This window comes from Pleurodeles waltl, chromosome 9 (genome assembly GCF_031143425.1).
Source record: "Pleurodeles waltl isolate 20211129_DDA chromosome 9, aPleWal1.hap1.20221129, whole genome shotgun sequence".
Taxonomy (NCBI): domain Eukaryota; kingdom Metazoa; phylum Chordata; class Amphibia; order Caudata; family Salamandridae; genus Pleurodeles; species Pleurodeles waltl.
Genome location: NC_090448.1, coordinates 1,098,482,375 through 1,098,499,140, shown reverse-complemented (window position 1 = coordinate 1,098,499,140; position 16,766 = coordinate 1,098,482,375). Strand labels below are relative to the sequence as shown.

At 44.4% G+C, this 16,766-nt stretch overlaps 1 protein-coding gene across 1 annotated transcript in view; it reads left to right on the top strand.

Annotated features, from left to right (window-relative positions):
- The window catches only part of CHP1 (calcineurin like EF-hand protein 1), a 123,136-nt gene that overhangs the window by 74,786 nt on the left and 31,584 nt on the right, over positions 1-16,766 (top strand). The window contains exon 5 of the mRNA XM_069208798.1: positions 9,978-10,039. Coding sequence (XP_069064899.1) covers positions 9,978-10,039 — 62 coding nt within the window. The remainder of the gene's footprint in view (positions 1-9,977; positions 10,040-16,766) is intronic.

The following is a 16,766-nucleotide window of genomic DNA, read 5'->3' as shown; positions in this document are numbered from 1 at the left end:
TCTTCCTGTCAACACAGATTACGACATGACCGGTGCGTCAGCTCACTTGAGCTATTGATTCTTTTGTCTGAGTGATGGTGTTCTTCCCAAGCACAATGTCATCACCCGCAGAAAAAGTAGTACCTGTTGGTGCCAAGAACCTACAGCCTAATGTGACTTTTTATATTATTTTTTGCTTTGTATTGTTTTTACCCTTTCTGATGACCCAACAGCTCCTCAGACACTGCTGGGCCCTCTTTCACACTTGTCATTATGCTGTCCTGCAGTCCCTAGTCTTTATTTCTTCTACCTCCTCTAAAATTCACCCTCATTAGCAAAAGTCAACCAAACTCCTTTTTTGGTCTGCTTGGCTTGTATACTGTGTCAGGCGTCCCCCCTACAGCACTGGCTTACTGATCCGGTCATCAGGACCTCTTCCATTACACCTCTGCAGTATATGTTCTATGCAGACAACAGCAGCCTGTTTGCCACCTGGCCCCACCCATACACATCCATCCAGTTAGGTGCTTCAAGGTGGGTTTAGCAATGGGCATTCATTGGCGCATTCAGCACCAAGAGCGAATAGGGCACTGTGGAACCAAAGAGTGGGAAATCTGGGGAAAGTGTCTATGTGGCAGCAATTGCGGAGCAGGTGGGAGTTAATTTATTTTCAAATGACAACTACACCGTTCGCTGCTGCACAAGCAATAGGATGTGATACATCTCCTTTGATACCATGTGCTCTTCCTGACCTTTGTTGCACTTTGTATCCAGTGCAACCTACTGTCTCTTGCATTCTGCCGCCTGCTGCTGGCTCCTAGTCGTGTTAAAATGATGTACATAACCTGCCCACTCAGTCACAAAACTGGCCCACAGACTGACCTGTCAAACAGGCCATTCTGGCACTGACCGGTTGCCCTATAGCCCAGTCCAACAATGTGTGTTGTGTCTGTCTGTGTCCCTCAAATCCTGCCCGCTTTGACCATAATGTGTCCATACTTTATTAATTTAACAAAAACAGTTTCCCTACTTTTTGTGAAAACAAAAAACTCTCCTGGGACAGTTAATTCGGACAGTTGAATTCTTCAGCTGAAGTGCATGGCAGTGAATTATCTGTGCTTTGGGACCTAGAGAGGGGCAGACAGCTAAACAAGCCAGGGTGCCTGCTTGCCTGAAAGAAATGTAAATGTGTGTAACTGGTCCATCTGCAAATGTAAAGGGTGCTCTTAAGCCGGTATCGGCTTTTATTGATGGAATCACTTGAAGCTTTCTGATAACACAGATTTATTCTCTTTGAGTGGTAGTGCAAGGCTGTGAAGTGTGTGCTTTTAAGGACAGTTTAAAAAAAAACTGCACTACTTGCCCAGATTGTATTACTAAAATATCTATTTTGGAAGCACTTTTATTTTTATCTTAAATTGCTTTCTGCATTTTATAGCAGGCTATCTTATACTGTGTGTAAATCAGGTCTAAAATAATGAACTATATTCACAATGCGTTCTGTCTCAGACTGGGACCTTGTAGCACTAAACATACACAAATCACTATTCTCCACTTCATCAACCAGGATTCAGTTCTGTGGCTCTCTGGCTCAGACACAGATCTCTGCAGTGCATTAACTAATAAAGGTTTCATAATGTACAATACTGTATTTTCGTAGCCCAGTAACATGCAACATATACTGCAAAAAGGAATAGCATTGTTTTATAATTCCCTGAGTATGCACCACAGCTAATGTTATTTTTCAGACCTACTTTCAGCTAAAGATTCTTCCAGAGAATCCGCTAAACGCCAGGTCTGGACTGGGAACCCAAAGCAGCCCTGGCATAGTATGCATATCTAGTGAGCCTGACCACTACAATTAGGGTTGGAGGTGCTCCCCTTCCCAAGAAATGTTTGGAAAAATTGCAAAAGCGTTTCGTTACAACACATTTTTCATTATATATTCTATAGTATTTGTTTTTAAACCATATTAAATGATGCCTTACAGTGCACCAGGATATGGCAATCTTTTGTGGGGCTCTTCAATGATTGTCTCACCATCACCCTCTAATAGTGCCTCTCGTCTCTCCATAGCCCCTCTCTAACACGTATTTGATTTGTCTTATAGCTCCTCTCTTACCAGCATAGGGTGTTGGAGCACTTTACATTCCACACCATTATGAAGTCAGTGAATCACACGTGTGTAGATCACTCCATAGAAAATGTTGGCAAAGGGGACTACAAGGTGTATGATTCACAAGTCATCCATACTGGTAGGCATTTTTTTTAATAGTGCTTGGTCTGGGGAAGCACAAACTCAGGATTCAGAACATAAAACAGTGGTAAAGGTTGACTTTACTAATAATGTATTTCTACCAAAACAAACCCTTTCTAGCAAAATAAGGATAATGAAAGACTGGGGAAAAACATAACTTTCTAACCTGTACCAGGCAGTTTGCACGCAGCTCTTTGATGGCAGTTAATAGCTCACTGTGCTAGATTATGACAAACTTATGAACTGCACAGTAACAAAAGGGCCTCTGTGACTAAAGCAGTATCCAGCTGAGCTATGCACATAAAATAATGTTCTTTGATCTGCATAGTACACTGCCTTTGTAGCAGGCTTATTAACCTTCTGCAGTAACTTATATGAGTCAAAACTGCAACTATACTAAACTCTCTGCGCTCCAGCGGGTACATTAATCACCAGAGTTTTCTTTGCGCTTGTATTATTGCCCGAAAACTGTTGGATCTACAAGGAACTCTGCAGTGCTTTTAAAAGTACTGCACTGCTACAAAACCGACCCCCAAACCTGTAACAAAACCGTCCTCTTCCCTGCCCCCCACCCCCTTCAACCCCCAACCCCTTCAACCTCCCCAATCCTGCCAGCCTCCCGGGGACACACCTGTATGGTCAGTTGGACCTTGGCTAAAACAACGGAACAGCTCTGTGCATTTGACCTGTAGTGCGTCTTGGGTGGGCTGTGCTTCAGTGCTGTGATTATTTCCCTTTTTTAGTTCAACATCATGATATATTTCACACAACAGTCTGCACAGATGGCTCAGTATCACCTTGGGCTGTATGATTTACACATGCATGTCATTTAGTGGTCACCAGGGGGGTCAGCTGTGACCCCTGGCTTGCTGCTTGCGACCTCTAGCACTGCCTTTGTGACCTCATAGGCAGAGGTGGCAAAATCAGTGCCTGGAACACAAGGGTAGCTTGTCCTAATGGATGTCGGTTGGGGCACCATTTTCCTGGTTTTCTATCATGGTTTTTATTTCAGAAAATAGTGAATAATATTCACTACTATCTGTCACTTAAAGTAAGCAAAAAAATGCTTTTAAATGTATGTTGTTTGCAGTGAGTCAGAGTAAAGATTCAATGGCGTGTGATGTCACTTCTGCTACCCGTGGCATTTAGGTGAATTGACCACCATGGATATACGATACCGCATTCTGCGCTTCAGCCGACAGCTAACCTTTGAAACACAAGGTAGTATTTGTCTCTGTTTCGGAGCTCTGCTGTCAGACATACCTGCTGTAACTCGGAGATATTTCAAATTAATGGACGCGCTGAAGATGCCAAAAAGAAGTGCACAGCTCCCTTCTGCGCAGGTGCAGCGCTGAAAACATCATGATACAGCCATGGGCTACGGTGCTAGAGCAATTAAAAAATTTCTAGCTTGCGCGTCAAGAATTTTCAATTCTATTATGTACACAGAGGTGTGGATTATGCTTTCTCTTTCTTTACTGAAAGAACACAACAGCCAATAAACGTTTAGTTAACCAAAAAAACTACAACACCCAACAATCCCAGTAGTTCAATCCGACCAATCCCTGGTCTACAGTCTATATAAATGTATGTGACTCTTAAGCCCTTCCTCTTTCTTTGCAATAACACAACAAAACAACCTGAATAATCGAATCTTCAATCCAACCACAAACTTCGTCTAGGACTCCAACTGGTCACAGTCCAGCTGATCTGGTCATAGGAACATCAAATCCTAATGCATTCTTGGTATCAGAACCTAATCAAGAAAAAACAGATTGGTGGTGTCTCCTATAGAATGTCTAAATGGGAGGGAAATCTTGTTAGATACAGATATCAAATATGCCTCACCAATTTTTATACTTTAATAAATTAACTAAATATTACTTAAATACATATCACATAAGGGTGGGGATAATCCTCGCCTCTGTGTCCTTAATAGAAGTGAAAACTCTTGACGCGCAAGCTAGAAACAAATGTCATTCTATGTCAGGACCAGAGGTTTCGGATTATGCTAGTTCAAAGCTGATCCACCACAACTGAAGCTACGTCTACAATAGGTTTATGATAAAACATTTTAAATGTATTATCAGAAGACCAATCAGCCACATTCATAATGTCCTCCAAACGAGAACCAGCTCCAAATGTCTTAGAGGCCATCGCACCTCTGACGGAATGAGCCCCAAAGGAGGCGACATCAATTCCAGCTTCACTCAATAACCATTTAACCCATTTAGCCAAAGTAGCTGAGGAGACTGGTGAGAATGGTCTCTGTAAGGAAATGAGTAATTGTCCTCGAGTATCTCTGCGAAATTCCCAAGTACAATCTTCATATGCCTTTATGCATTGAACCACACATAATTTAGGATGATGTGGAAAAGCTGGATAAGATACACTCCTTGAAGCTGTCTTAGTACATCTTGAAGTGGAAAAGGAAACCCTCGAAGGGGTAAATACTCTACCTGCTAAGTCCAGGGCTCTTACTCTTCTGAATGAAATAATACATAATAAAATTGTGAGTTTGGCCGACAACTGCTTACGCTATAAATCTTCATCACATTGCCAATTTCTTAGTAAACGAAGTACAATGTCAACATCCCATAGGACTGAATATTTAGGCTTAGGGGGTTTGACCATTCTGATGCCCGTAAAAGTTTACAAACTATTGGGTGTTCGCCCACTGGTTTACAGTCAACATGAGGATGCCCCGCTGAAAGAGCTAACCTGAAATTATTGATAGTCCTATATGCTAACCCCTGTGTAGCTAAATCCGATAAAAAATTGATAATCCTGCTAATGTGGGCCCCCAGGGGATCAATACTCAGTTCACTGCACCAACCCTCCCATCGCTTCCAGGAAGCCTCATATCTTATGGGTGGAATGTGCCCAGGACTGGGATAAGAAGAAGATAGCTTCCCTCGAAACATTCAGCATTTTCCAACGTCCCCTGAAAGTCTCCACGCCATAAGGGACAATAGGCCCTGCAGTTTTAGCAGATAAGGCAGGTGACCCGGATCCAGAAGCAACAAGGGGAACAACGGCAGACGGATCGGACGGGCACAAGATATTGCCATCGCCACGGGAACCACAACGAGCTCTCCAAAGAGGTGTTATCAAAATGATCTCTGCCCCCTGTCTCCGAACCTGAGAGAGTACTCTCTGAATCATGGAGAAGGGGGGAAAGGCATACGATAGAGAGATCGTCCAGACCTAAAGAAAAGCATCCGTCGCTAAGGCTAACGGATCCGGCCTCCAGCTGTAAAAGAGAGGGAGTTATGAATTGAGCCGAGACGCAAAGAGGTCTATTGCACACTTTCCCCAATGACTCGTAATTGACAAGAACACAGACTGGTGCATCTTCCAGCCGCTTCTCAAGAACCGAGAGGTCGAATCCGCTATCACATTGGAACGTCCCGGAATGTATTCAGCCATTACCGAAATCTGATGATGAAGGCAAAAATGCCAAAACTCCTTGGCAATCTCTGCTAGAATTCCGGATCCGGTTCCAATCAAACGACTGATGTAACACACCGCCAAGATGTTGTCCAAACGTAACAATATTCAACAACTGGCTTTGTTGGGAGAAAGAGAGCGAATTGCGAAAGCTCCAGCCAGAAGTTCCAAACAATTGATGTGGAGATAGAGTTCTGCTGGAGACCACCTGCCCCCTGTCTCTACTGTCCCACATTGAGCACCCTAGCCCCATCGGCTGGCATCTGATTCTATGTCTACCTCTGGAACTGAGGCAAAAATTGCTCTTCCGTTCCAAGCATCCATGTGCTCCAACCACCAGAATATCTCCGCTCAGGCTTCCTCCGTCAAAGAAATCTGCTCCGCATAAGGGAGACCTTTGTGTAGACGCAGAATCTTTAGCCACTGAAGGGCCCTGTAATGCAAGAAGCCCGGAATTATTGCTTGAATAAAAGAGGCTAGAAGTCCGACCAACCTCGCTAGAGTCCTCAATGATCTACTCGGAGAGGCAAGGACTCTCCGTAACTCTTTCTTGATCATCAACCGTTTCGACAGAGGAAGTCGTAACTGTGCCTTGACAGAATCTTCTGGGGAGCCTAAGAATTCTACATATTGTGAGGGAATGGTAAAGGATTTGTCTGAATTTATCAAAAAAAAAAACACATTTTGCAAGATTTGAATAGTCCAATTTAGATGGACCAGAACTAACTCTATTGTTTGTGCCATAATCAAAATGTCCTCTAGATAAATAATTATACGTACACCCCTTTCTCGAAGGAACTGTATGACAGGACGTAGCAACTTGGTGAAACACCAAGGGGCGGAAGATAGACCGAAGGGAAGGACTGCGAACTCGAACCACCGGTTTCGTCAACAAAACTGCAGGAATCTGTGATGTGGCACGAAAACTGGTACTGTCAAATAAGCGTCTTTGAGATCCAGGCGAACAAGCCAATCCCCTTCTAACAATAGATCTCTTAAAATATGAATACCCTCCATCTTGAAATGGCGATATATTATGAAGGAATTGAATTCTCTTAGATTGAGAGCCAACCAATACCCTCCTCCTTTCTTTTGCATGGGAAAGATTGTGCTGACGAACCCTGAAGGATGTAACTCTGTGGATACTATTGCTTGCTTCTGAAGAAGAGAAGCCACTTCAACATCTATGAATTTGCTCTCTGCTTGGGAAAAACATAGGGGAAGAGGAATGCCTGTCTGTCTGGGGGTAGGGGTGGGAATAAAACTCCAACTGATAACCACTCACCGTTTGAAGGATCCAGGGATCCTGCGATATCTATCTCCAAGCCTGCAAATGCTCTCTTAACCTGCCCCCCCAAATAAACTTTGGAAAAGGGGATTATTCTCACCTGTAGCTGCCAAGTCTGGACTGTTGTAATTTCCCCTGTTTCCATCTCAATGGGTACGACCTCAACCTCTCCTGCGGGAGAGGTAGAATCCGGAAGAGGCTTGGTAGGAACCACAGCCTCTGGAGGAAGAAGCCTGATAATATCCACGGCCTGGCACTCGGCCTCTATAGCATCCGGCCCTGAGAAAATGGCTGCCACTGAACATCTTCTTCAGGGAGGACTGAGCCTTATCCAGGACGGAAAAGGTGGAAACGTATTTCCCGAGATCCTTAACAAATTTGTCTCCAAACAAGAGACCATTAGCCAGAGAACCCGGCTCTGAGGAAGCTAATTCCACCAACTTGGAGTCTATCCTCATCAGAAAAAACGTACGTCGTTCCGTGGACATGGTGCAATTGGCATTGCCGAGGAGACAAACCGCTCTTTGCGCCCACTCCAGTACTGCCTCAGGATCCAAAGGTGAACTACTCTCTTTGGCTTGTACCGCCAGTTCAAGGATCTTCGTGAGCGGTCCAGAAATATCCAGAAGCTTATCCTGACAGCCTCTCCAGGCTCGGTCCCGTCCCTTTTTAGGATCCTTTGAGAATTACTTAAGAAAGGTGGCCATACTAGGGTCTAATTTCGGTGTATCCGCCACCCTACCAGTGAAGAAAGGAAGGGGGCATTCCGAACGCAGAGTGTTGCGAACGTCTTTGTCAAGTCCCTTGTGCAATCTATCTTGCACATAGTGCGCCACTTCCACAGAGGGTATCCGTTCAGTGGATCTCGGGTGAATAATACTCTCCGGATCGAAAAATAGGTTCCCCTGAACCGTTGTTTTATCAGATGAATGGTGGGATTTACGTTTCCTCTTACCCGTCACCTTGGGTTCATCTCGAGTTTTCTCCGAATCAATGGAATGGGAAGCGGAAGACTGAGATTTATCCGGGCACATCATACCCTGAGAGGGTAATTCTCTAGGGATTTCTGATTCTAAGAAGCCATCTGGGACAATATCTCTGCTGAGGACTTAGGTCCTTTAGGACCCTTTTGGATCCGGCTCGTATCCGGAATTAGTGTCAGGAATTCTGGCATAAGAGGGTCTGCCCATCAATTCTCTCAACCCATAGCACACCAAAGGCTGAGTAAATGGCTTTAAAGCCTTAATAAGGGCTTGATTTACAGAGTCATGCATGTGGTGCCCCAGGGCCTGCACCAGTCTTTCCTCCATCCGATTATCATATGGCTCCTTGGCCTGTTGCTAAAAAAAAATCATCCTCTTCAGCATAATAAGCCATCTGAGAGATGAGGAGTAAAGGAGTTCAATAAGGGGGGAAATCAGCCCCTGCAGGTATGAAAGAAGGAGAAAAATACTCCAGTCCAAAGGAGAGAAAAACTCTAAAAAACAGGCCTTGTAAGAAGTGGAGGGAGCACATGCAATAATTCCCTAAAGCAAAGCCTTATTTCGTATTTACCGCCCCGTCTGGTGTTCTCAGGGGAATAATTATGTTTTACTCACGACTCCGCCAACGAGATCCAAAGCTTGAAGATCTCGGATCTCGTCAGCGTGTGAGTGTTGTAAAAATAAATAGAGGACTAGCCTTTCGTATACCAGCACTCAAACGGCTTACAGAAGCCGCAGATAGCCTGCTCGGGCACAGAAAATCCCGCAGGGCATTCCCGATGCTCGGCAGGCGTTCTTGGCCCTACCGCGCTCGCCGCACACGCGATCCCAAAAAGGGGTTAAAATCAAGCAGAGTGTGGCTTCCGAATACCTCCAAGATTGGAGTCAACGAGCGACGTTCAGCCCCTGCTCCCGCTCCACAGCCAGCATGAACACAACAATAAATACACAAAACTTTAAAACACTTGATTGATTCAAACACAATGACAGGTACTTAGCTAATGGTAGCAGCAGCAAAGAAAGAGGAAGGACTTAAGAGTCACGGACATTTATATAGACTGTAGACCAGGGAATGGTTGGATTGGACTACTGGGATTGTTGGGTGTTGTAGTTTTTTGGTTAACCAAACGTTTATTGGCTGCTGTGTTCTTTCAGTAAATAAAGAGAAAGCATAATCTGAAACCTCCGGTACTGACATAGAATTCATGCAGACCAACCTTTGTTACCTTTTGACAGCAAGTGCTGCCATCTAGCGTTCTCCCCTAGTAACATAGTTCCTGCACTGCCCCACACCACCATTTGACCCTCATCTATGCACATTCAAACTTGTGTGGCTTTTCCTAGTTGTTTGATCCTATCGCTTGTAAAATGCTAGCTTCTTCGCGTTTTTGTGGGCACTCGTGGTCCGTCTATGAGGGAATATGACAATTATTTAAGAGTGTTTGCTTTGAGCCAGTGAAGTTAAAAGCGGGAGTCTTCTAGTGAATCCATTTCCATCAGTGTGTGCTTTGTTTTACTTGGGGGATGGGGGGGGGGGTTGAGAGAGAGATCATATTGAGACAACGGGAGATTTGTGATGTGTTGACAGTCCCAGGGCAGCAGAGGATGTGTGAGATTCTCCTTGGGTAGCAGAGCATGTATGGTGTGTAGATTGTTATATGCAGCAGGGATCAGTGTAATATGTGGCCACTAGTCAGTCTAGGGCTGCACATGGGGATGTGGAGTGTAAGCTTCCTGTGGCAGTAGGAAGGTGTGTCTTATATTTGTGTGGTGCAGCATATCGTAGGTCATCAGGAAAGTGTGGCTTGTACGTTGTCAATGGAAATCTATCATTTTTTTTTTTTTTATTACTGCATATTTCTGTTTTTCCATACCTTTTTTTACGTGTCGTATAAAGGTTCTTTAGAAATTGGCTGCAAGAGCAGATTGCTCTTCAGTTTTGGCATCCATATAAAGCCTCCATCGTTGATTTTCATGATATTTGGTAAATATTTTCACTTTGTCTTCCTTCTCCTTCCAGTTGCGTTTCAACTTTATGACCTGGATAAAGATGACCGAATTTCTCGCGATGAGCTTCTTCAGGTACTATTGTAGCGGGATGTGCCGCAGACCCATATAACCCCCCCCCCCCCATCCTTTAGTATCCTATTGTTGCTTTTGATGTGATCACAGAAACACTTACATAGGCTTCGTTGCAAATGATCTTTTTGTGAAAACTGCCAAGGTATATGTGGGCATCAAAGTCCCTCTAGCCATGCTGTGCCTTGTTGAGAAGATTGTGTTTGCTTAATTACAGTTTTAAAATGCTAAAGGTGACCACTCCCCTGTCTTAGAACTTTCTATTTTTGAAAACAGTATTTCATCTGTTGCAGTTCATCTTGGATGTAATACTAGTTTCACCAATTTTGACATAAATACCATTTACATCGAATTCCTGTATTTCACTGGGTTTCCATCCTTGATAGTCATTGGTCTTGGTCTGCAGTGTGGTGCTTATAGATGGTGAGGGTTTTTGCAGATATAGATTCTCCAGTGGATCCACTATTTCAAGATCCACACGCGCGGAATTCAGAAATGAGCTGACTCTTTCCATTACCTGCACTACTAGATAGAGGTCAGCTTCTCCACCACTCCCACGAGGGAAAAGAAAACCCACCTGTGCGTACAAGTGATGGAGAAAGGCATATCGAAAAAAAGCAGTTCTCACTAAGTCCAGAAGTGATTGTTCAGGCAATTCTTATGTGTTGCTGAAGAGCATATCAAAATGGCAGGGGGGTTCTAAACTATCTTTAAAGTCCAGGAAGACATTTGGAGTCTGGCCTCAGAATTCAGCTGCAGAAATATTTAAATTCAACAACTGTAAAATGCCTTAATGGGAATATTCTGCCTTTTTTTTTTTTTTCTTTTTTTTACATTTCAGCAAATCAGAACGATCAAACTTCTCCTTTCCATGTGTGAGTAGCTCACCTTGTCCACATTTTTTCCTTACATTTTGAGTTTTCTAATTGTGCTAATACCATTCTAATATTGGGACTGAAAGTCTCAGAATGAAAAGGACATTCTTGGACTTAATATGCCGTCATCGCTTACATGTGGGACAGTTAAAAGCTCTGACAGATTTTTTTTTTTTATTATTCAGCTCTTCTCATAAACCCTGCCAGGATCACAACTTGCAGTACCTAGAAACCCTGACAGCAAGTCTGAGTCCCGCAGTCATTCAGACTTTAAAAAAAAAATAAGAATGGTGGGTTTCAGGGGAAAAGAGGGTATAAACCTATGGTTCAGCAATTAGGCCGTGAGTGGCAGGAATATCTGGCTGTTTGCCAGAGGCGGCTCTCAGCAATCTGGGCAGGGGAAACAACAAAAGCTGGTATGTTTGGTACGTGGCATGCAAACTGCCACCACCTTAATAGAGATGCATGTGGAGAGCAGGGATTAAGCTTAAACTGTTTTGCAGGAGCCATAAATCATCAGCTACTAAAACTAACACAGTAAAATGCTCTGGTCAAGCTCTTCGGGGTTTGGTGGGTTCAAGGATAACCCTTGCCTAGCATTAGAACTTTAGTTAAATATTTTCAGAAATGGACTTGAGAAATGTCAGTTCTTTTTGATGATGATTTTGACATTTGACAGTTTAGCTGGCTGGTGCATAGTCTCTTCTAGACTGAAGTTATTTGTGGGGGTTATTCAAAACCTTTCCCAAGCCTCTAAACTAGTTGAGGATATGAATGCTGTAATGAGAAGGACTTTAAGTAGCCATGACACAGGTAAAATACCCACATCACCTGTATGGAGCAATGTGAGAGGAATTTAACTTCTCCATTAGATGTGTAGACTGAGACCACTGAGAAAAAGTACTCAACAATCGGGCACATTTGTTAACATATGTGAATCTTTCTGTGGACAGACAGTGAATATAAGGCACAAGGGTTCTTATGTTGGGAAAGTCAGATTCAAATTTGTGTACATGTGTGAGACCAGTGGAGAACGGCAGTTGGGACAAGGCTAGCCACAGTCTCCCTGCTGCCTTCAGCCTATGTATGGTCTGCACCAACAAAAGTCTTCGGAGCCCAGAAAGCATCCAGCCAAGAGCTTGCATCCCCTTCTCCCTACCCATCAAATTATCTATCGAGCCTCAGCCACGCTAAAAGCCTTGAGCACCAGTGGCCTTGTTTAAAGCCGGCACTGGCACCTCCATTGGCGACAGCCCACAAAAGACACCACCAATGCCACCCCCTGCTTCAAAAAACAACTTGATTCTAAAACCCTCCTCTGCTCTGAGGGCAAGGGGCAAAGATAAATCACCCATCTGTATGCTGATGCCCTGATCATTGTGAGACTTCAACAGGAGTTGGACGCTAGATAAAAGCACCTCTTTATTCACCCAGTCACCAACAAGACATCTGCTAAGCCTCCTCCACTCCTTACCTATGAGCCTATTCCATATAAAAGGAAACTCACCTTTGAAACTGAATCTTTTTCCAGTTCTCCCGGCCAAAGAAACATAGGGACACAGTTATTAGCCCAGTCCCTCTACCACCTAGGGCCCCACCACCACCCCTACACCCATGCTCTCGTCTACCACTGCCTGCACCATTGTTGCCAGAGGGGCTCTTCCTTTACAAGTTCACAGCCTGGCAGTGCCTATCACCCTTTTGAGCCTTATAATGAGCTGACTGGTGAGGGTCTCACCGATGACTCCCTAGGGCAACTGCAGTGTGTATCCCCCAGGTGATCTGGAACTGAACCGTTTCCATTCAGGGCCACACCCCCTGACGACACTTTAACATATCATGAGATCATCTAGCGGGCTGCAGTAGTTCATAAGTTCAACTTGAATGTCCCTCAGTAGGAGGATGAATTCCTGCTAGAGACGGTCTCCTAATCAAGCACCCAGTCTAATTTCTCCCCGTGCTCTTGGGCATGTTAAAAAATGCCCTTCAGAAATTCAAGGAGCTTGTCAAGGCTAGAGTGGTCACTCCTACTGTCAAGGAAAAAATGTAAACCCTCTCCCCGTAACTCAATGTGCATTAAATGGCAGGTTCCACAAGACTCGCTGGTTGTACCCAACTTGCAGGCATGCCCCCACCCAGGCCTCCAGCAACGCTCCTCCTCCAGGCATGGAGATCAAGAAAATAAATGCAATGGACAAGACAATAACAGCAGGAGTGGTAAACCATTGGTGAACAGACAGTTCAGTAGCTCTACTATCACGCTTCGATAGGGCATAATGCGTAAAGATGGAGGTGCTCCTGAAGTACCTCCCGGACCTGTATAGTGTCTGACGGCAAGTTCATTTCCAGCACTAGCATGTGCTGTGCTTTGAATGCCACAGACACAGCCCAAACGTCTGGGGCATTAACACCAGTGTCCTACTCAGTTGTCACGACAGGCTCCTTATCTGTGGGTTCAAGCCAGAGGTCCAACAGCATCTCCTCAGCCTCCCATTCAACAGAGTGGCACCTTATCAGGCCTGAGTCTATGAGAGTGCTCTAATCCACTTGGTCCTGGGGCTCCTTTCAGAAACACCAGCCCAGAGGGGGGAAGCAAAGGCCATCATACTCGCTCAACCCGTACAACCCCACTCCTACCAGAGGTAGCAGCAGGCTTTTGATCCCAAGAAGCATGCGGTATAAAAAGAGCTCCTACAGAGGCAGCAACAGGGGTAGGGATAAGGGAGCTGCCACTTCCGAGCAGTGACTTGTTCTGCCTCCTCCCACCCCCCTCCCCACACCCAGAGCACACATCACTTCTTAAATTGGAGGACACATGATTTTCTCCCTCTCTGGGGGGTATAATCACATCAGACAAGTGGGTCCTAGCTATAGCCCAATATGGCTATTGCTTCAAACTACACCCCTTTGCAACTTACCACCCATGGCACATACCTTCTTTGTGGAGAAGTTTCCCTTCAAGAGGAAGTTCAGGTCCTCGTACAAAAGGGTACCATAGAAAAGGTCCCCCCAGAACCCCACACAAACGGTATGTATTTACTCTACTTTCTAATTCCCAAGAAGGATGGCGTCCTCAGATCCATCCTTGGTATCAGACCGCTCAATTGAATCATCGTATGAGAACATTTCCTTTTCACATCTCTAAAGGATGTCATCCCCCTCCTTCAACAGGGAAACTTCATAACACTTGATCTTAACAATGCCTATTTCTACATCCCATCCACCCTGTGTACCGGTGGTATCTTCACTTTGTGGTAAGTGAACAACACTTCCAGTTCAAATTACTACCCTTCAGGGTTACTTTGGCTTCAAGGGTATTTACAAAATGGCTAGCAGTAGTGGCCACACATCTGCAAAGAAAGGGCATCCCCGTCTTTCCCTTCCTCGACAACTGGCTGAACAAGAGAAGCAGCCAGCTGCGGTGTCTAACACACAGTCGAACAGCACTGTCCCTGCTCCACAGCTTGGGGTGTACCATAAATGCTGTCAAATCTAAGCCTACCCAAACCAAGAGTCTGAACTTTACAGAAATTGTTTTCTCAATCATCAACTCACAGTGCGAACCATGGAGGGACTTCTTTAAAAAAAAAAAAAAACTGTCAAATATCCAAGCCCAACAGTAGATAGCGGAATTCTTACAGGTTAAGTAGTATTTTCTCTACAAGACAAAGTATAGTTTCAGATATAACAAAAATATTGTTTTGAAGCACCCTTAAAAATGTCCAGCTAATTACACAGCTAGCAAGAGCTTTTGGTGTTTGTCTATCCACCCTCTCAGGCAGAATGTGATTTACCCAATGTCACACAAAAGGCACAAATTAATGACAAGCACTTGCAATACAATAGGTATCGCATTTGCTTGAGTTAGAGCTATTGGTGTTGTAAATACATGACTGGATTTTTCTTGGCATATAAATTGGTCAATCCTGCCCATAGTTTGGTCTCTGTGCCACAAACTTCTAGTGGCCCTGCATATATCTAAAGCACTTCCATTTACCTTCTTCCTCTGTCTGCAGGTAAAAATGAAGACATTGCCATTATTTATTTTATTGTTTTATATTATTATTTTGCCCCCACCCCAGTCTAGTGTGGGGACCCAGAGATGACCTAGACAGCAAGAGCTTGTTGTGTGGTGAGTTATGTGCAAAAAAATTGTATTGCATTTTAACTTTAGGTACATTTCCGTTATTGCACCATTATCACACAAATTAACAATCGAAGCTTAACTGAGGTCTCGTCATATTACTTTTAAGGAATTTTAAGTGTAGTTCCTGCATGTTCATTCTTACCATGTGTGTGTAAGGAGCTTATGTGTCCCGGATCAGTGGTGTTGTCGTGTCTAGTGGATTACTGTGGGGGGGGGGGGGAGGCCCAATTAAGCGTCAGTGGTGTGTGGGTTTCCGAGATCTTGTGTTCCTGTGTGGGGCCCTATTCCCGCACCGGGTATCGCTGTGGATATTTGCTGGTGTAGGAGGTGGGCAAAGCGGTGACCCTTGGTCAACGAGTTTGTGAGTGAGTGTTTGTCTTAGGGTCACCGTTGTTCCGGTTCATGGTGGTTTTTCATCACTTTTGGCTTCCAATCTATTTATTAGGGTTTCCCAGACCTCGCTGCCTGTGTGCTGTTGGCCCTCCCCGGCCGATTTCCGCAGCACCATCAATTCTGCGCTAGCCCATTTCAGTGTCCTGTTGTGCCAAGTTTCATGTCTGGAGCAGAGGCAGATTTCCAGTTGATTGCTATCAGTCTTTTATACATTACGTATGCTAGGTCTGTAAATTTATGTAAATGTTTATGTTTCTTGTCTCTCTGCCTCAGTCCCAGCAAGCAGTGCAAAAATGTTTTGTAAAAGGAATGCCCTGCAAACCATTATGGGGTGAGGTTCCAAGTGCAGCGACCATTATAGTGTATTGACTGTAAGGCTCAGAGCAGCCCCTGGAGGACACTTTAATAAAAATAGCATTTGTAACCATATAGTCAGCATCTAGAGGGCACAACAACATGAAAACAGAATAGCAGAAAATAATGCAGTGTAACCATATATGTAGCCCCTAGAGGGCTTAGTGCCTTACACATTAGAGGCCTAGCAGGCCTACTGCAATACTATTACAAAGAAGGCCCTTAAAACACAAACTACTCTCAGCTGTAAAACAAAAGTTCCAGCCATGAGAAAACATAAAAAGACACTGAGTGGTAGGAGGGGTTATTATTTTGTGCAACCCCCAACTTAGTGTGGGGACCCAGAGATGGCAAAAGTGTGTCATTCTGAATGTTTTGATGGGGGTCCTGTTGTCCTAGAGCCACCACAGGCTGAGTTATGGCAAAAATGTTTTGAAAAAGAAATGCCCCGCAAAGCATGATGGAGCGAGTTTCCCGGAGCGCAGGGAATATTGTAATATATTGACCATAATGCTCAGAGCAGCCCCTCGAGGACACCATAATAAAAATAGCATTTGTAAGAAATATGGTCATCTAACCATATAGTCCGTCCCTAGAGGGCCTAGTGATATGAAAACAAATTGTCAGAATTTAATGGACTGTAATTATATATATGTAGCCCCTCGAGGGGGTAGCGGCTTAGACATTTTGAGGCCTAGCAGGCTTACTGCAGTACTATTACAAAGAAGGCCCTTAAAATACAAGCTGCTCCCAGCTGTAAAACAAAAGTTCCAGCCATGAAAGAGCTTTAAAAGACACTGAATGGTGGGAGAGGGTTAATATTTTGGGTCACCCCCAACCTAGTGTGGGGACCCAGAGATGACCTAGACACACAGAAGCATCGTGCTGTACATTTTAATAGTGGTCATATTGTCCTAGGACCGCCAAAGGCTGAGTTATGGGGGGAAATGTTTTGAAAAAC